Source organism: Cyrtonyx montezumae, unplaced genomic scaffold, assembly GCF_038088225.1.
Source record: "Cyrtonyx montezumae isolate F1298 unplaced genomic scaffold, pur_monq_1.0 scaffold_10, whole genome shotgun sequence".
NCBI classification, from domain to species: domain Eukaryota; kingdom Metazoa; phylum Chordata; class Aves; order Galliformes; family Odontophoridae; genus Cyrtonyx; species Cyrtonyx montezumae.
In genome coordinates this window covers 40,529,192-40,547,659 of record NW_027071826.1, presented here as the reverse complement: position 1 = coordinate 40,547,659, position 18,468 = coordinate 40,529,192, and the positions used below count along the sequence as shown (strand labels likewise).

The 18,468-nt window shown below is 35.8% G+C and overlaps 1 protein-coding gene across 1 annotated transcript in view; it reads right to left on the bottom strand.

Moving 5' to 3' along the window:
* The window catches only part of SHANK2 (SH3 and multiple ankyrin repeat domains 2), a 330,531-nt gene that overhangs the window by 120,119 nt on the left and 191,944 nt on the right, over nt 1–18,468 (bottom strand). The window contains exons 16-17 of the mRNA XM_065755018.1: nt 5,918–6,000; nt 4,197–4,321 (exon numbers count right to left, since the gene is read on the bottom strand). Of these exons, the coding sequence (XP_065611090.1) occupies nt 4,197–4,321; nt 5,918–6,000 (208 nt within the window). The remainder of the gene's footprint in view (nt 1–4,196; nt 4,322–5,917; nt 6,001–18,468) is intronic.

The window sequence follows — 18,468 nt, the reverse complement described above, 5'->3', positions numbered from 1 at the left end:
AAAGTTTGTGTTCCTGAATTCTATAAGCCATTGGGTAATATAGAGGTAGTTATACTCCAGACCATTCTGCATGATTCAGTACACGTACCAACTGACCTGCACTGCAAAATGATGATATTTCTTCTAGTATCACTTCTTGTTTTGTTTTTCAAACCAAATCTTGGATTTTGCCTTCTTTTTTTTATGTACATAATATATTGTTTTTATTAGTTCAAATTTCAATCTGAATGTAAATAAGCAGCTATCCTACTCTGATAACAGTGACATTTCAATTTATCTGGAAAAATAAGCAATTTTGTGGCACAAAAATGCAATAAAATGCTTCATTCAGAGAAAAGAAAAAAAGCATTATTCCGGTAAAAGATTGCAGAATTATTTTTGACTACTGATCATATAATGTTGTTGTTTGATAGGAGATATGTACTGCGATAGATGGAAAATGCCCATATATCACATCTTGCAACTCATATAAAACAGCTATACATTCATAGATACAACGGTAACAAGTAATTTTAATCACAGAGGTTGTAAGGAACCTCTGGAGATCCCAAACCCCTGCTAAAGCAGATTCCCTACACTGGGTTGCACAGGAAATTGTCTTGGTGGGTTCTGAATATCTCCAGAGAAGACTCCACAACCTCTCTGGGCTGCCTGTTCCAGTGCTCTGTCACCCTTTAAGTAAAAAAGTTTTTCCTTGTGTGCATAATAATCCACTTTTAAATTTAATAAGGTAGAGTTTTAATTTAACAAGATAGTCCATTTTCTACTAAACCAAATAAAAATAATAATAATAATAATTTTCTGAGACAGGCAAAAAGCCCTTCACTTCATCAAAGCAAATCTTAAATCAAACTAACTAAAAAAAATCCCCATGAAAATGAAACAAATTAGCTAAACAACCAACTAAACAACATTGACCCCAATCGCTAGGATTCTTTGAGTCAAACTGTAAGACAGATCTTTTTGAATGGTATTTAATGATTCCTATATTTATGGTCAGTTTCACTTCTACACTAAAGAAAGTTAACAAAAGTTAGGCACAAATATTAAGAAATGAGAGATTTAGAATCAGAGCTAATGGATTTACTTCTTGCAAAGATTCAAATAACGAATCAAATCAGCTCAGTTTGATATTTTCTGACGAAGACTACGAATTGGAGCAGGTATACTACAGCCATTCAGTCACACTGAAGAATTTACAAATTCTAATGGCTTTATAATTGGTGTCTACCAGTTCTTGAAATGCCCCTCTAATCAATTCCATAATGTTTCAGGTTTCATAGCACCTGCTTTGGTATAGTGCCTTATTTTTATCTTTGTTGAGTAGATATTGAGACTCAACAAAATACCTTCTAAAATATTAAAAAGAAGCAATTAAGGCAAACTAAACCATCTCTCTCATTTAATAAAATAGAAATCATAGTCATACTCCATTTCTGATTGTTTATCAAAGCTAAGAAGAATCACATGAATTGTCAACTGTGAGTTACTTATGAAAATAAGCATGTAATGACAGCTGTCGCTAGCTGTTTCACTCTGAAATTAGTCATGCACTTTTTCAATACATCTTATTTGAGCTCTATCCAGGAAAGCCACTAACCACATTACATGTTTTAACACAAAAAAATAAGATCAGAGTTGAAGCAAGAATAAGAAGACATGCATCATCTGAAATTTCAGTGAAGAATCAGTAAATATTGCATCTTTGCAGCAAGTTTGAAATGTTAACTTCTGAAGTCTTACATTAAAAATAGTTGCACAGGTTTAACAAATTAGTATCACGTAGTTTTCCTGAAAAACCACAAAATTGGTGCAAACTCCATTAGATGAAAATTTGCCATCCCACTTCCAGATAATATCTACCCTGTGTACTTGGTAAAGCAAGACAACATATTTTCTTCCTTTTCTACACAGAGCTTTTGTCTGTTCTGCTCAAACTGCATTACTTTCCACATAAAACTACTTTAGTTTGCTTAGTAACTGTTGATGTATTAGCTCCTTAAAAGTCCCAAAGACCATAATTAAACACGAAGAAATGATGCCGTCTATCCACCTACCCTCACAATCTTCCCTGCTTCCAAAGAAGAGATCTATCTTCCTGTCAAGGCTGTTGTTCAACTGAGTGAGGGGAAAGGCTCCATTTCCCTCTATGACCCAAGTCACTGAACCTGCTTAAGCAAGAGTGAGACATCTGCTCTTCCTTGCATTTTGCCCTCTGCCAAAATGGACTCTCACTTTGCCAATGCTTGACACTTGCTGCAAATGTTATAAATGAGACTCATTAGGACCCTAGCTGCCCACTGACTCCTTTATAATTCATGTGACATTTGTGATAAATGCATTATATTACTTACAAATGGTTGAGGTGGCACTTAGACACACCAGCATTAACTTAAGAGTCATGGAAGAAAGCATTTGGCATCAAGACAGACTAAATCCACCAGTTATGGTAACCATGCACTGCAACACGGACTACAAGATCGTACCAGTTCAACAAAAGGAAGTAACCAACAGCCCTGCAGTTTCTACAACATGAAAGTCTTCAAAGCCATCAATTCCCCGAATTCTCAAGATTATCATATCCTCTTAATTAAATAGTAAAATTCAGAACAGAATAACCTGATGTATTTAAATTACACAGAAATGGATTTGACTTGTAAGTAACAATGGCTTTTTTCAAAATGAAATACAAATATGCTTGCCTTTTCAAAGTATTGGATTAATACCCTGATTCAGCAATACGTGTGAATGCTTAACTGTTCTTCCAAGCTAAAGCCAGAAGATTGTCTGGACAATTAATTCGAGTTCTCCCATTAGCAACAAAATTAGAAAACCTTCAAGGAGAATTAGGTATCCCAGACTTCTTCGATTTTCTCATTAATCTTTAAAAAAAATTCATATGCACAGTTATCCTGTAATCCTCTCCATCAAGTTACATGCTATTCACCATTAGATCTATTTGTGAAATCAGCCAGTACAGACTATTCATACTTCCTACAGATTAAAAGCCTATCAAGATATCAAAACCAAAGTAAAAAATCTTAGTTTTGAAAACCTTCTTTCTCAGAGTATGTATCAGTACAATTTGTAAGGTATTGTCTAACAGTTTGTTATATATACAAGTCAACAAACAGTAAGAAGAAAGGCACCCATCAAAATGCACATCTGTTTACTTTAAAAATCTGTAAAGCCTGTTCTTTCATTGTTACAATATGAAGTAGTACAACTACTTAAATTCAATCACCATGGAAGTTCGTTGCAGGCAACAAAAGAAAGCTATGCATTCTATTCTCTCCTGAACAGAAAAGCCAGCTCTGAAGAAATAAATACTAAACCAGTAAAAAATTTAACAAAGTTGGCATTTATTTTCCTTAAGAAAACAACAACAAAAACTAAAAACTAAAAACTAAAAGAAAACAATAGATCTTACAAATAAGATTCTGTTGATCCACTAAAAAACCTATTTTCAAAGAACCACAGCATCACTTCGTTGGTTATGAAGGAGTTGTGGGGAAAGAAGAAGAAAATCCCAAATCATGATCGTGTTGCAAACTGTCCAATAGCACTAGAAAGAAGTACCAACTATTGCAACAAAACTTAACATCTCAATCAAAATCCTCCAAAATATAAAACACAGATATTTATTGTATGGATGAAGACGTTATTTAAATACACCATTAAAATAGAAGTTTATATTGCAATCCACTTGTGTGTGTGTGATACACAGTTGTAAGTATCTAATTTAAAGCCAAATTCATTCTTCACAGTTTCCCAACAGTAAACCATTATTTCTGATTGCAGAAATAGTGTCATAAAAAGTCATTAATTTTGGTGACTCTGTAAAAATATTTAGATTGGAGAATTGATAGCTTGCAATAAACACAGAAATTAAACTGAATTTGAATTCAATAATGCAAAGAAGTATCAAAATCCTCAGTTTCTCTGCTATTGTATTCTCAAATGACAAAGAGAACAAGTAGAAACTTCCCAAGTAACCTCAATATTGTTTTTTTTACTGCTTTTCCAAATGCTGCATGAGTTTTAAAAAATAGATAAGGTGAAATAGTTACTGGTGTTATTCCATGAAACTTGCTATTTCAGAAGCATCATACACTTTTTCCAAAGGAAATCCTATAAAAGGAAAAGCCACTCTTTCCCCAGCAGAGCACTAACAATTAGATGTCAGGATCTCCTACCTCGATCAAAAAGTCCCCGGTTCTCAGGCCAGCTTGCCATGCTACTCCGCCTTCATCCACAGATTCCAAGTACTGCAAAGCAGGAAAGGCTGGAGTTGGGGTGAATTCTTCAATTGGTGTGTCAGCTTTAAAAATAAATACCATGTTAAAAAAGAAAGTTAGGAAATGCTTGCAGATACTACTTAACTGAAGGCCTATTACTGGCCATTCAAATTTATGGTTAAAAAACGTTGAGTGCTAAAAGTAAGAGGGACCTTGCCTCAAACAATATCAAAATGCTGGGAAAAGTGTAATCTCTCTGCAATAGCAATCCACAGGTCTTCAGTTTAGGGAGAAAAATACATGCTTCTTAACTGACACAGGCTAAATCAAGCTGAACAGGGAAATAGCCAGATTCTGAGTATTCGAAGATATACAGTATGACTTCATGTTTTCTATGCCTAGCAAAATGCTTGTAACTCTGGAAACACCCAACTACAAAGGAATTATGTACTGTAGCCAGAAGAGAGCATTTGGCCAATCTAGGCAGGGAGGAGGGTGGATTGCAGGAGCAAAAAGATCAAAATCAATTTTTCCTCTAGAAACATTCATTGTATATGTAAATGCATTACAAAGAAGATAATAGAAGAAAGCACTTCTTATGGAAAGAGGCTCTTGAATCAGCCTTTTCTCTCTCTGTCATGCACGCAGACCAACAGAAAAGTCCTTGGGTCTTTTACCTGAGGTGCCCTTACTGTTACAGAGAAAATTAGGGGAAAATAGTTGGGCTTGCACAGAGGGAGTAACCTTTGCTTGGTGCACAGTCGACTCATGGCAATGGGTTAACTAAAAGGTAGCACTTCTGGCTTTCCTAGTAGAACTACAACAATATTCATTTAATTAGAAAAGCATTTATAACACTGTAAATCTACAATGTCTCTAGTTTGGAGGTGCAGAAAGAGGGGGGGCAAAAATGATGTCCCAGGAATGAAGATAAGGAATATTTTTCATGCTCAAGCAAAGCAAGGGAGAACCCATGGAAAAATGGGGGGGAGCAAGAGATGGGACATACCATCATAAATATTTTTTAAAATACAAAACGAACAAAGTGGACTGAAAGTTAAAAAGCAAAGCATTAAATGGAATGCTTTTGTTAACTCTTGAGGATGCCATTATTTTAGATTTTAGTCGAGAGAAAGGTAACATGCAATTTAATATATAAAGAGCTTTTAAAATGAGCACACTACAGGCCATGCAACATACATGCAGCTTCTGAAGATGTAAAAAAAGATCATATTTTCATACTAAAACTGCACCAATGTCACCTTGCAGCAGATCCACACCTATTTTAAACAAAACATCACTCTCTTGTCTATTTCTATTCACAGACCTACTTAAACAGACTGTCATTTGAAATAAAGAAGCAGGTTTTACAAGGAAAGCAGGTTTCCCATAGTTAGGTAAACTGCACCACAAAACAGATAAATGAAAAATAATACAAATACCATCACAGTAAAAATACAGACAAAACTTCATCCCCACAAAATGATTATACAGTGCTTCTCTTCTCTTAAAAACGCAAACTGCTTTAGACAGAAATCACTAAAATGTGTCTCAGTAGTACAGCATGCAGAGAATCCTGTTGTCTAGCAACCAAGTGCACCAAGAATAATTCCTGCTTATATTCAGAGATGTATAAATTTCTTCATGCCAGTGCACATCACACACACAGAAGCACTTACCTTTTGCCCCTCTGAGCACAAATCCAAATCCTTCATTGTCTTTTTTCTGCAGGACCACTGCCTTTTCTTCTATAATGCAGTCACTGTAGAGAGAATTCCGAGGATAGCGACCATTATTACATCCCTTCATCACCACTGTAGTAGCTGCTCCTCCAGTGTGCAGGTTCATCATCATCACAGCCCGTTAATCAAATAATATTGCAGTAACCAAGCATGGGAAAATATATACAAATAGCAGCAGAGGGAAGACAAAGACTAAGCCTGATGATAAAAGAGAACATGACAATGCAACTTAAAGAGGAGAAAAAAGGCAGAGAGGAAAAAGAAAGAAAACATGCATGGTGGTTTGTGTTCTATATGAATGACTGAATGAGCATGTGATCATGTAATCTGTGGGCTAGCTAGGACTCTAAAAGGAAAAAAAGTAAGTGAACTGAACGACAGTATCATTAATAAACTCCTCAATCGTGGATGTACCAGATGCATCTTCTAGTGAAGCCAAAATGAAACCAACCAGAAGAAAAATGAGGCAGCATTTTAAATTTAAAGATAAAATATTATGATTTTATATTAGCTAACTAAAAGGCACAAATATATTCTGAAAGCTATGCCTTGCATCAAAAGCCCTTTTTCAATCCTATTGAATGTTGCATGCTGCAAGAATCCCACATGATCATCTGACAGCCTACAATGCTAACAACGTGCAGCTGCCTTGGCGTCATCAAGCACAAATTTCCACAGCATCAAGAATCTGCATAATTGAAATAGTAACAAGGCATGCACAATCAGGAATACACATTTCTAAGGAATAATTCCTGTCTTCTGATCAACGTTTAATATTATAAAACAAGACGATGGTTTAAAGGACTATTTATGTAAGCAGCATGCTCTTAAAGAGAAAGTAGCCTTAGGAATCTTTCTGTCATTGGATAAGTAAAAAGTAGACAGAGGAGAAAGAAAATGCATAAATCCACATTAAAATGGGATCTTTTATATACAGAGAACAATCTGTGAAAGATTTAAACTGTTTACTGTTTTTCATTAATCGTTTGGCTACTAAAAATAAGCTCAAGGTAAATAAATAAATAAATAAATTTTAATATGCTCTTTTAGGTATAAAGCCATTAAGCAGCACAGTGCCAGGAGTTAAGTATTCATGAATCATAATGAATTGTAAGCCCTGCTAAAGACTGGTAAACTGGCTTTGAAGCACTTACATAAGTATTTAATACAGGAAGAAGTATAGACAAGTTTCATTTTCTTTTCCTTAATTTGTACAAGCCAACTAAAGTTTCCACCGGTCTTGACCAGAGTTTAGTCACTAGAGTATCCAATACACAATAGGAGACAGAGAGTCCTTCAGTGCCATTAATAATTCAGAAGGGGAGAAGGAACCTAATGAAAGAAAAATTGGTGTGACCTTTTCATTTAAAGCTCTGAACAAAGGAGAGGATGATGAGATCAGGACACCAGTGGCCAGTCTCCAAACTCAAATCTCTCATGCACCACAGACCACTCTTTTGGTGACTTTCCAGCTCTAACTGAGGGATACAACTTCATGTTATTGCTAAAGTGGTGATGTAATTGTGGCTTCCAAACTATGAAGTGTTTAAATGTTACTGAATAGAATAACACGAGTTAAAGCTGCCACAATGGAGACTTGAGCTTAATGAGCATCAGATGATTCCAAAAATTCCAACAGCTTTTAAACATTGTCTCACCTTACTGCTATTTACTACACACATAAGTCACTCTGAAAGTAATTCCTCCTATTTATTTCCAGCAAATAAATAGCATATTCTCAGCTAAAAAACCACTATATTTAAATATAATCACCACCAATAGCTCTGCATTTTCACCAGTGATGAATAAGAGCCTGCATACTGCACTCGTAAAAACGTGCACCAGCAGAAGAGACTCTGATTTGAAGCTGCTAATACAGCATTCTTACTAGGAAAATGTTGCTCATGTAGTCCACTTTTCATTGGCCCAAACAGATGGATGTCAGAAGGCACCAAATCTAGACCTCACTGTGGATACTGTAGGATAGGATGGAAATCTGCCCATGGTTTTTAAACTGAAATGGGTACTGGTGATACTGTATTGCAAGAGCAAAGTTGTCTTCTTCTCTGGCTTGATTCTGAAAGTTTAAGTCTTTAGCTTAGTCAGCATCATCACATAGCAAACAGAGCTGATGGTTTGTTCAGGTTCTCGCGAATCTAAAAAAAACACCCCTTTCCTATCCCAAAACATACCGCACATCACTGTATACAGTTTCCTTGTTGTAATCCATGGATTCACGTGGATGAGCTGATCAAGACATTCTTCATTTCATTGTGTGACAGCATGACCATCCAGAATGTGGCTTGTCGTTCACATCACTGTCACCTCTGCTGAAGCATACCACCCAGTGCCACACTGTGCTCACATCCACTGTTCAATCTCCAAGAATGTTCAGCAAGCACCAATGAATGTCAGTGGGTGCTATTTTTTCCACAAGGAGAAATTCAGAGACACACCTTGGCTTCATCCACATTTCCATGTCAGACACCATTTTGTGAGACTGCTCTTCTGCTGCCATCTGCCGCAAGGCAACAACAGATAATGGAATACTGGTGTGAAGGTTCAACCTTCACTGCCATACCACCAAAATGCATCTCTGATGTAGTGGGCCAACATAGGAGGCATTACTTTCAGAGCAGCTCTCATAATTTGGAGATTACCTTTTCTTACAATGAATACTCTTTCTATGATAATGATGTAGTAAGAAACAAGTATTTCTCAAGAAAGCCAAACATACTCGTGTTCAGTGATATTGGGGTGAGATGGAATCTGCAGCCCTCAGAGTCTATAGCATAACGTCGAATCCTTCCATCAACATTCTTGTGTTATAGAAACTCATAATATACAGGCACATTGGCGTATTTTCTCCAACTCACATTTTCAAGATGAGACTCTACATCCATTAAGGAGCCAACAATAAATCTATCTTCAGCAAATTCTCTTGATACATGGCCAAATTAATAAGACCCATTTACATCAAGTTTCTTGAAAACACGCAACAGCTTCGTAGAAGTTGGAAAGCTACTTTTGAGAACCCAAGCATAGAAGGTAGCACTCAAAGAAAAACCCTTCTCTCTTCTACCCAAACCCATCTCTCATTTGAGATAGTTTATATAAAGAATTTAGAAGCCTATTATTTAGATGCCTTACTAAACCACTTCAATTCTTTCATTTTTGTCAACAAAAACAAATTCAGAACATAATTCCTTAAAAAGTTAAAGTTCCAATAGCAGTGCTTGGAAAACACCTGATCAATGTTATATATCTATACAGAACAAACAAAAAACTTAAAAAAAACAACAACAAAACCCACACTGATAAACACCACCAAGAAAAAATCTAACCTCCCTTCACAATCAGCCCTCCCTGGCATTTTCAAGGTATTCTCACTTAATCATAACATCTAGGTCTGTTCAGATGAAAAGTATAAAAAGCACCTATGTTTTTCTCTTCCTCCAGAGTACATTTATTTTTACAACTAGCTTGTTTTATATCTCAATTTATACATTGCAAGTGGGAATACAAAACCATTATAAAGCTTTGTGTTTTAAATGTAAGGTGGAGGGCAAAAGGAATAGTAGAAGCACAAGAACTTTTGCTAACAGAAGACATAAATTGATCTCTACTATTTGACAAATAGTTTACTAATACATTGTTTCAGTGATGTACTACACAAGGAAAACTTTATCACAGCCTGTAAAGCAAAAATGTAGGTTTGAAAAAATCAAATGCAATTACATCTTATTTATGTGGAAGAATGGAACCTGCAATAATCTTATGTCACAAACAGTTAAAAGTAGTTTGAACCAAACACAGAAAACAAAGTGATCCCTAATTCTGGTATTGTAGAGCTAAGGACTAGCAGCAGAAAAAGAATGGAAAACAAACATAGGCACAAACCAAATTTGCAACCTCCACAATCTTCCAGGAAACCTTCCAGCAAACTCCCTTTCACCTCTGAGAAAGGGGTTGACCAGAAAAATGTTTAACCTCTGACTACTTGCAATATTGCTTTTTGTTCGCTTTGCCACGACAGTGCTCCCAGTGTTGGACTGGACATCTGCACTGAAGACCTGTGAAACAGATCTACCTGGCAAAGTGAAGCCAAATATAAAAGTCGGTCAAATTTTCTCACAACTAGCCTTGTTGGCAGCATTTCTTTGTTCCTGAAGATGTTGTAAATATTCAGCAACAGAATGCATATAGGGTTTAGCTATCAGTGGCAAACAAAGGAGACACTGTGTTGCAAATCTGTTCAGAGGTCTGATCTTAAGCAAGAAAGTGTTTCTTCACAGATGCTTTAAACACAGTGATATCACCCTATGCTAAATTTCAGTACATAAAATCCTTAAAATAAAATTCTTTCCTATCTCAAATAGAAAAAAAACAGTTCCTATTTCATAGTAAAGTATTCAGAATAATACTAGTTCTATATTTTGGTAACAAAACAAGTAATTTTAAAACCAATAGTTCATTATTTACATAGAGGACACATTACATTAACTTTGGGCTGCAGAAGTCCAAGATTCAGTGTATAAAGAGAAATGCAAAATATATCATATAAAACGCAGAATATTTCTTCATGAGGTACAGTGACAAACCTTAAACTTAAGGCTTTAAACAAAAACGAAATGCTAGAAAATTCACTTGTTCATCCATTCATGCAGCTTCTTTAACATTTTAAGGTTAAAAAAACTGCATGGCTGTCAGTTTCCATAATTTTGTAGCCTTACTAATAGAGAAAGTGAAATATAAAGACTGGTCAGTGATTTGAATTCAGAATTCATTCAACATAAAAGTCATTGCTCCTGTAGACTTTTTAAAGCAGCAAGAAGTTCTGCTTTGCCAACAGCCCAATCAGATAACGCCTCAGGTAGAAGTGTTAAATACTTCATAGGTTCATAAGGTTGGAAAGGACCTACAAGATCACCTAGTCCAACCATCCTCCTATCACTATCCCTACCCAACTACTAAATCAAATCCCTCAGCACCTCATCTAAACGCTTCTTGAACAGCGCTAGGGACGGTGCCTCAACCACCTCCCTAGGCAGGCCATTCCAGTGCCTGACCACTCTTTCAGAGAAAAAATGTTTCCTCAGGTCTAATTCATATCTTCCCTGGCGCAACTTGTGGCCATTCCCTCTCGTCCTGTCGTTATTTATCAGGGAGAAGAGGCCCACCCCCAAATACCTTTATGAAGAAAATAAAGGTTGAAGCCCTGGTTCCTGATGGAAGCAAAACCCATGAAACCTAGTTTCCATTTCACAACTAGAACAACTGCACCCTAACTTAAAGAACAAATTACTCCAAAAACAAGTCAAAACAATAAAATACAGTGATCTAAACCATCAGGACTATAGAATGCGTTTAGGCAGGTTTGTATTGAATGTATCATTGCTGACTTCCAACTGAAAAAAACCCACAAAACTTTAAAAACAAACAAACATATAGCGTACACTCCAGTGGAAAAAAATCATCATCTGCAAACAGAAATAGTTTCTTGGTATGTTGTATATTGTCAATCTTTTCCTAAGGTAGAGAAAAAATAATTTAAAAGATTATTTTTGATAAAGACTATTTTCTTCATTCTCTCCAGTTGTGCAGCTCTTACAGAAATAATTTAGCTTTAACAAAATGGAATAAGCTTTCCAAGGCAGAAAAGTTATCTAACAGACTTCATGTGAGATTCTTACAACTAGAGCTGCAACCAAATGAGTAGCCTCCTCAGCCTACAGACTTGCACTAGAGGCTTGCTCTATCAGTTAGAAGTTATCCTCACCAAGTCAACTTCCTTCAGTAGGCCAAGGAAATAAAAATATTTTCTTCAAATCTTTTTTCATATCCTCTCTCCTCAGTACTCTTGAAATGTATTATTATTATTTGAAAGATCTATTGAATACATATCCATTTGCATGTTAAAAGAATCAAGCAACAGGGCCCACACCACCTGGAAAACTCAAAGCCTCTTCTAAACTTTGCTAGATGTAATAAAAAAAAAAATCTAAACCACTCCATAAGTTTACATACAATGCCTCAAAGCTATCGCACTAATTTCTTTCAGGCTAATACAGTCATGCATCTTATATTAAATATTATAGCTAGTTTCAGACCCACAGAAGGGTATACAAGAGGAGTTCTTCTGTTTTGATGGTCATTCCCTTTTAAATGAACATAATTTTTTTCCAGAAGAGAAGAAGTTACCACTCCTAAAACCACATAAAATTTAAACAATGTGTATAGCAAATCTTACTGTAAAATGTAAGAGACTTCCAGTGAAAAAACTTTTCCTGTTACTGCTGGAAGGGGTCAACCTTACTATTTATAGTTATCAACTGTAATGACTTTGGGAAAATTGGCTAATCCTAGTAATTAAGGCCTCCAAGATTAATAGAGACTCTGTATTTGATTGCTCATTATTCTCAGACATCGGTCATCCAGCTGATGGTCTTACAGAAAAGCTTGCACAGCTCATGTAATACACAGAACAGGAATCACTCATTCAGGAGGTATTAGCTACAACAATAAGCGTGTTTTTTGCAGAGCAAATAGAAAAATACACACATGGTCCCTCCTCACCTTACCCACTTACTACCCAAACAGAAACAGCAAGTTGTAGTCAACCATATATTCAAACTGATAGAAAAATCTCTGTAATACCCTGCCATCACATGCAGAAATTCCCTTATGTGACGACATCTTTTGCTGAATTGCAATACAATTTGTATTAAAAATATGCTTACTTGGTAAGATATAACTTTGAACAATAACAGGTTATTATGCTACAGAAGAATTCACAACCTACTGCTATTATTTTTGATAGAATCTTTTCTTGGTTTCTCACAGTGGAATTTTAAATAACCAATAATTTCTGTCTATTCTAGTGAAAAATAATTGTATTGTTTTTAAGAATATGCATATACCTTCTATACTTTGTTTTTCTCAACTATTTATTTCCATCTTCTAACAAAACTGCTCTCATTGAGCGCAATTTATTCATACAGGAGATATTCAATAAAAATACACCTTTATATTTTGTCCTGCCTTCCATAACTGATCAATCCTGCCAATATCATTATCATCATATAAGGAAAGTCTAAATGGTTTTCCTTACAATGCAGAACATTTGCTTATCTAGATATAGTAAAATGTAATTGGGAGAAGGCCTATAAGAAAATACTTTCAAATTTATATTAGGTAACTACCTCAACAAACCTAAGGAAGACTCAACCTGTCATTAAAACAGAAATAAATTTTAAAGGTTAAGTTGATAAACTCCTTATTAGATAGATGAAGTTTGAAGTCTAAGTACTAATGGTGATACAATAACTAAAATGTTAAGAAGGGTTGAATAGAATCACACTGAAGAGCTGAAAACACAGGGTCATCCCTTGTGCTTTTCAATATTTGTGGCCATGATTCTGTGATTCTGACTGTAGAGTATATAAGTAAAAAGATTTGCCTTGCTCTTCGTTGTCTTTGATTTTCCCCTTCTTTTTCCTTGTTCCCCAAAACCATTTGTAGGAACTCACAGACATTTCTTTACATAGGGTATCCATAGAGCTTCTGTACCTAAAATGAACCTAGACTGTAGTTCAGCTGATTCCCCAACCAATGTTTTCATTATCAAGATGCAAAATTTTCACGCTAGTATAACATTTACCAATAAAATTGAATTAGAAGAATTAAACCCTATGTTTTAATTTGTCCATCCAAAAAAGCTAATACAGTTCTCAAAACACTGTTTACTGTCTTCAAAATTGTTACTTTGGGGAATAATCATTTTTTCACCAGGCATTCACATTGACAGGAGTTCTAATTGATTCAGGCATTTCACACACACACACACAAAACTATAAAACCAGGTCTGCATACAATCCTGCATATATAGAATTCAAAGAGAAAAAGAAAAGATCTGGAATGTCTGGAAAGAGAATTTGTAAAAATATAATTATATGCTAAATACTATATATGAATTCCAGCTGTCATCCATGCTCTTATATCCACGTCTTCCTGAGTTTGCTATTCTCAGGCCCAGTAGAGGAATGGAAAAAGATGCTTCAGTGATACTCTACATACCTCTGATAACTGTATTTGCCTTTCATATCTCACATCTCTATATCATCTTATTTGTCTTTCACCTCATGTATCAGTGCTGTTTCTAGAGAGTTCAATAAAAGCCTATTTGACCATGAAAATGCATTTCTGCATATCATGCATTTAAAAATCATCTCTTGGCTAATGCTAAACTGTAATATATCAGAAGAGACATATAGGCACTCCCTAATTCCTATATTTCATGAGTCTCCATTGCATTGTGGCATCATTATAGACGACAGTAAAACCTGACAGTGTATATAACTTCCTTGACTTAAAACAAGGTTTCGCACAATTTGAACAAGTTGTCTTTATTGGATTTTGAATACTTGTCAGCATGTGTAAAAAATGAACAGCACTTCCTAAAGTTACAAAACAAAAAAAACCAAAAACATTACAAAGTGATCTCATTTGCCTTAGAAAGACTGACTGTGCTGCTTATTCCAGCCCTATAATTGACAGAGTTGCCCAAAAGATCAACCACAATTATAAAAGAGAAGAAGCAATTTATTTTAAAAAGAATATCGATGCTATATACCTCCTTGAATTTATGCTATAAAACATTATAAAGAAATACAGGTATTAAAAAAAAATAATCAAATTTTATGACATGGACAAATTACATACATTTTCGCATCGTATTTATCTCTGTATCAGTCCACATTCTTTCACAGTCAGTTTTTAATGCACTTAATATAATCATAATATATTCTTTGGGGTGTAAGAGACGAGATCAAACGTTCTGAAATAATACCCAAGTTCCCCCATTTACATCTTCAGTTGCTGGGATGTAACCAGTAAAGTAAAATACTGACATGGAAAAAAAAAAGTCAAAACTAACTTCATGGAAATATAAATCATCTAGTAGAATCTGACTTTGTTTTATGGAGAAATCTCAAGGTAGGGTAAGAAGAAAAAAAAATCAGAAGGTTGCAATCCTACACTTGAATAAAGTATAATGCACATGTATGTGCTTTGTATTATTATTACCATTTTTAAAAGAAACATTATTATTCTTTTGCATTTGTGCTGGTAGGGAGAAAGAAACATGCTGGGGGAGGAGGGTGCAAAATGAGATTTAAAAAAAAGAAAATTCCCTTATTTTAATTAACTTCATTTGTATTTAAAATAATAATAATAACAACACATGGCAAAATGAAAACTAAACATGTACAATTCAGGTAGGTGTAATTCTAGTACACAATATGAAGGTTTTATAATGCAGAATCCTACCCTTCATACAGCTGTTCCATCAATCACATTAGTCTTTTGGGTTGCAGCACACTCCACTTATACCTGATACTTAATGGCAATTTTCAGCTGTAATTATCAAGCCTGTGAGCAATCTAAGCCTGCAGCATGAAAATATTAATATTCATTGCTCATACTATGAACCTTGAACAAATAAACAGACTGAACAAATAAGTGCAAGTAACTAGAATACTTATCCTTTTTAGGATTGCATTTGTCCACCCAAATCAGTTTCAGTTCTAGCCTCTGCTATTTATTACTACCAAAGTACACAGAAAGAGGAATTTTCTCTCTAAGAAGGTTAATAAAGTATTTACCCCAAATCAGTAATTTTCACTATTAGTAACCATGCTACCTCTCTCTCCACACTTCCATTTTAAACAGTAATTTTTCAAATACTTTTGTTAAAGGTATTCAGTATTCTTGCAGACAACCACGGTAACGAGGAAAAATAACTTCAAGGTTAGCAAATAGGTCAAGTGAAAAAAAGGTAGAAACAGTGACGTCAATCCAGCTTTATTCAGATTTAAGATAATGGTATGATTGTAGAATAACATAACTATATATAACAATAACGAATTTCTCCAGCTGATGAAGCATTTTAACTAGCTCATAAAGCCAGATAATCAATCTCTATGCTTGTCTCAGAGTTGGCATGCATCAAACAGGAGTTTTCTCCCACTTTTAGCAAATACCACAGCAATGTATGTACAGCCACACTGGGTCAAATTCAACATCCTGCTTCTTTGAAAGGGCAAAACCAGAGAAGGATGCAAGAGCAGGACAAGCACATATGGTGCTTCCCCATAATACTCCATCAGCTTCCAACCAAGCTGGACTACTTACTCCATATAAACTCCCTGAAACACATGTGCCTTCCTTCTTGTGCAGTCATGTTTTGGCACATTTCATGGTAATACAAGGGGTTATATCAGCTTCCCTCAGAACTGACTTCAGTTTTAAACTTCAAATTAGTTTTAAAGGATCCCTTAGGGTTTCCATCATGACCTGTTCTCTAGGAATTATATTCCTTCTGTCCTGCATTTCCTGGAAACTGCAGCTCTAGCCGCAAGAAATCTGAGTAACCTGACAGTTCATTTCAGTTTTACAGACATGAGTATCTCACATAAAATTCTACTTTATATTTAGTTTTAGCCTTAATTATCAATGTTAAAATTCCTGTAAAATTTTATTACACCTGAGTATAAGGCATATGTTACAACTAAGTTTCAAGTTCTTCTCAAAACACAGAAAGTATTATCAAGGGCATAGATTCATAGATACATTAGGTTGGAAAGGACCTACAAGATCATCTAGTCCAACCATCCTCCTATCACTATCCCTACCCAACTACTAAATCAAATCCCTTAGCACCTCATCTAAACGCTTCTTGAACAGCACTAGGGATGGTGCCTCAACCACCTCCCTAGGCAGGCCATTCCAGTGCCTGACCACTCTTTCAGAGAAAAAATGTTTCCTCAAATCTAATCTAAATCTTCCCCGGTGCAACTTGCGGCCATTCCCTCTCGTCCTGTCATTATCAGGGAGAAGAGGCCCACCCCCTCCTCACCACAACCCCCCTTCAGGAAGTGGTAGAGTGGAATAAGGTCTCCTCTGAGCCTCCTCTTCTCCAGACTAAACAATCCCAGCTCCCTCAGCCGCTCCTCATAAGACTTGTGCTCCAGACCCCTCACCAGTTTTGTTGCCCTTCTCTGAACACGCTCCAGGGCCTCAATGTCCTTCTTGTAGTGAGGGGCCCAAAACTGAACACAGTACTCGAGGTGCGGCCGTACCAGAGCTGAGTACAGGGGGATGATCACCTCCCTGCTCCTGCTGGCTACACTATTTCTAATACAGGCCAGGATGCTGTTGGCCTTCTTGGCCACCTGGGCACACTGCCGGCTCATGTTAAGCCGAGCATCAACCAACACCCCCACTAAGAGAAGTTTTTTACCAAAAATCACTTTCCCACTTTATTCCTCTCCAAAAGTCTTAAGATAGCAAAGAATGAGAAAGTTATGTATTCTAGGCTTTCTCTATGAAGAAGAGAAGGTTTCAATTAGCGTTTAATTTGCACAAATCCCTTTAAAAACCCTGGCTAATTACCATATTATTTTACAATCTCATTAACGCTAAAAAGCAGGCAGTATCCTTACCTTTTTTCTGAAATACTTTTCCAGTTTGCTTCAACTCTAATAACACTAAAGCCTTTAGTTATATTAAGCCTAATCTGAATTGTTTACTTATCTGCAAAAAACTTGAGAAATGTCCATCTTAGCAGTGTTCCTGTCTAACAGTATCATAGTTTTCAGAAATCCTGTTGAAGAACAGTCATTTTAGTTCACAGGTTTGGTAGCAATAGTGAAAAATCATGGATATGTCAGCTGACAAAGAAAAGAACTCTGCTTTATTTAAACCAGCAATTACTTTCCTTAATTAAGTTAATGTTGAATTGGAATCTCTCCATACTGTCTCCCTTATCTTGCTTGCTGGTTGTATTACAGCTTAATTTCTGGCAGTGAACAGAGGTTTTATATTGGAGACACTAGAAATTTTGGTTTAGCATTTCAGCTAAACTGGGCGACTAAATAAAGTTGCACTGAGATTAATTTTAAGTGTATTTCAAAATTAATACATTATGAAATGCTCACAGTACAGATATAAACCACCCCTGTTACAGCTGCAACTGCAGCTGGATCTGACAGTACTGCACCATCTACACTTGGAACTGCTAGTTTAAAGCATAACACATACTGCTCTGCATAGGCCCTAGGGAACCTTCTAAGCCTTCATTAATCTTCTGTTGGGAGATTTTTCACAAAACCTGTTTTATTGAACTGCTTCTCTCTTAAAAATAATCTTTGTCAATGTATTTTGACAAAGGCTTTACTTTCAACTAAAGATTCTTTCTCCAGAGAAGATGAAAGATGAAATGTTATGCCAGGGTGCACAGGTACCCCCAGTAAGATCACCAACTATTCAGCTGGAAGATTTGCCAGGCATCCACATTTGACATCGCCACTTGCATGCCACAGTTACTGAGGACTGAGCTAATCTGCCTCTTGGCAACGAAAGAGTAAGTTTCAAAAGGCTTGGTTAGAAAATCACTTAATTTGTCAGTTTCTTGGCATTCATCAGCAATA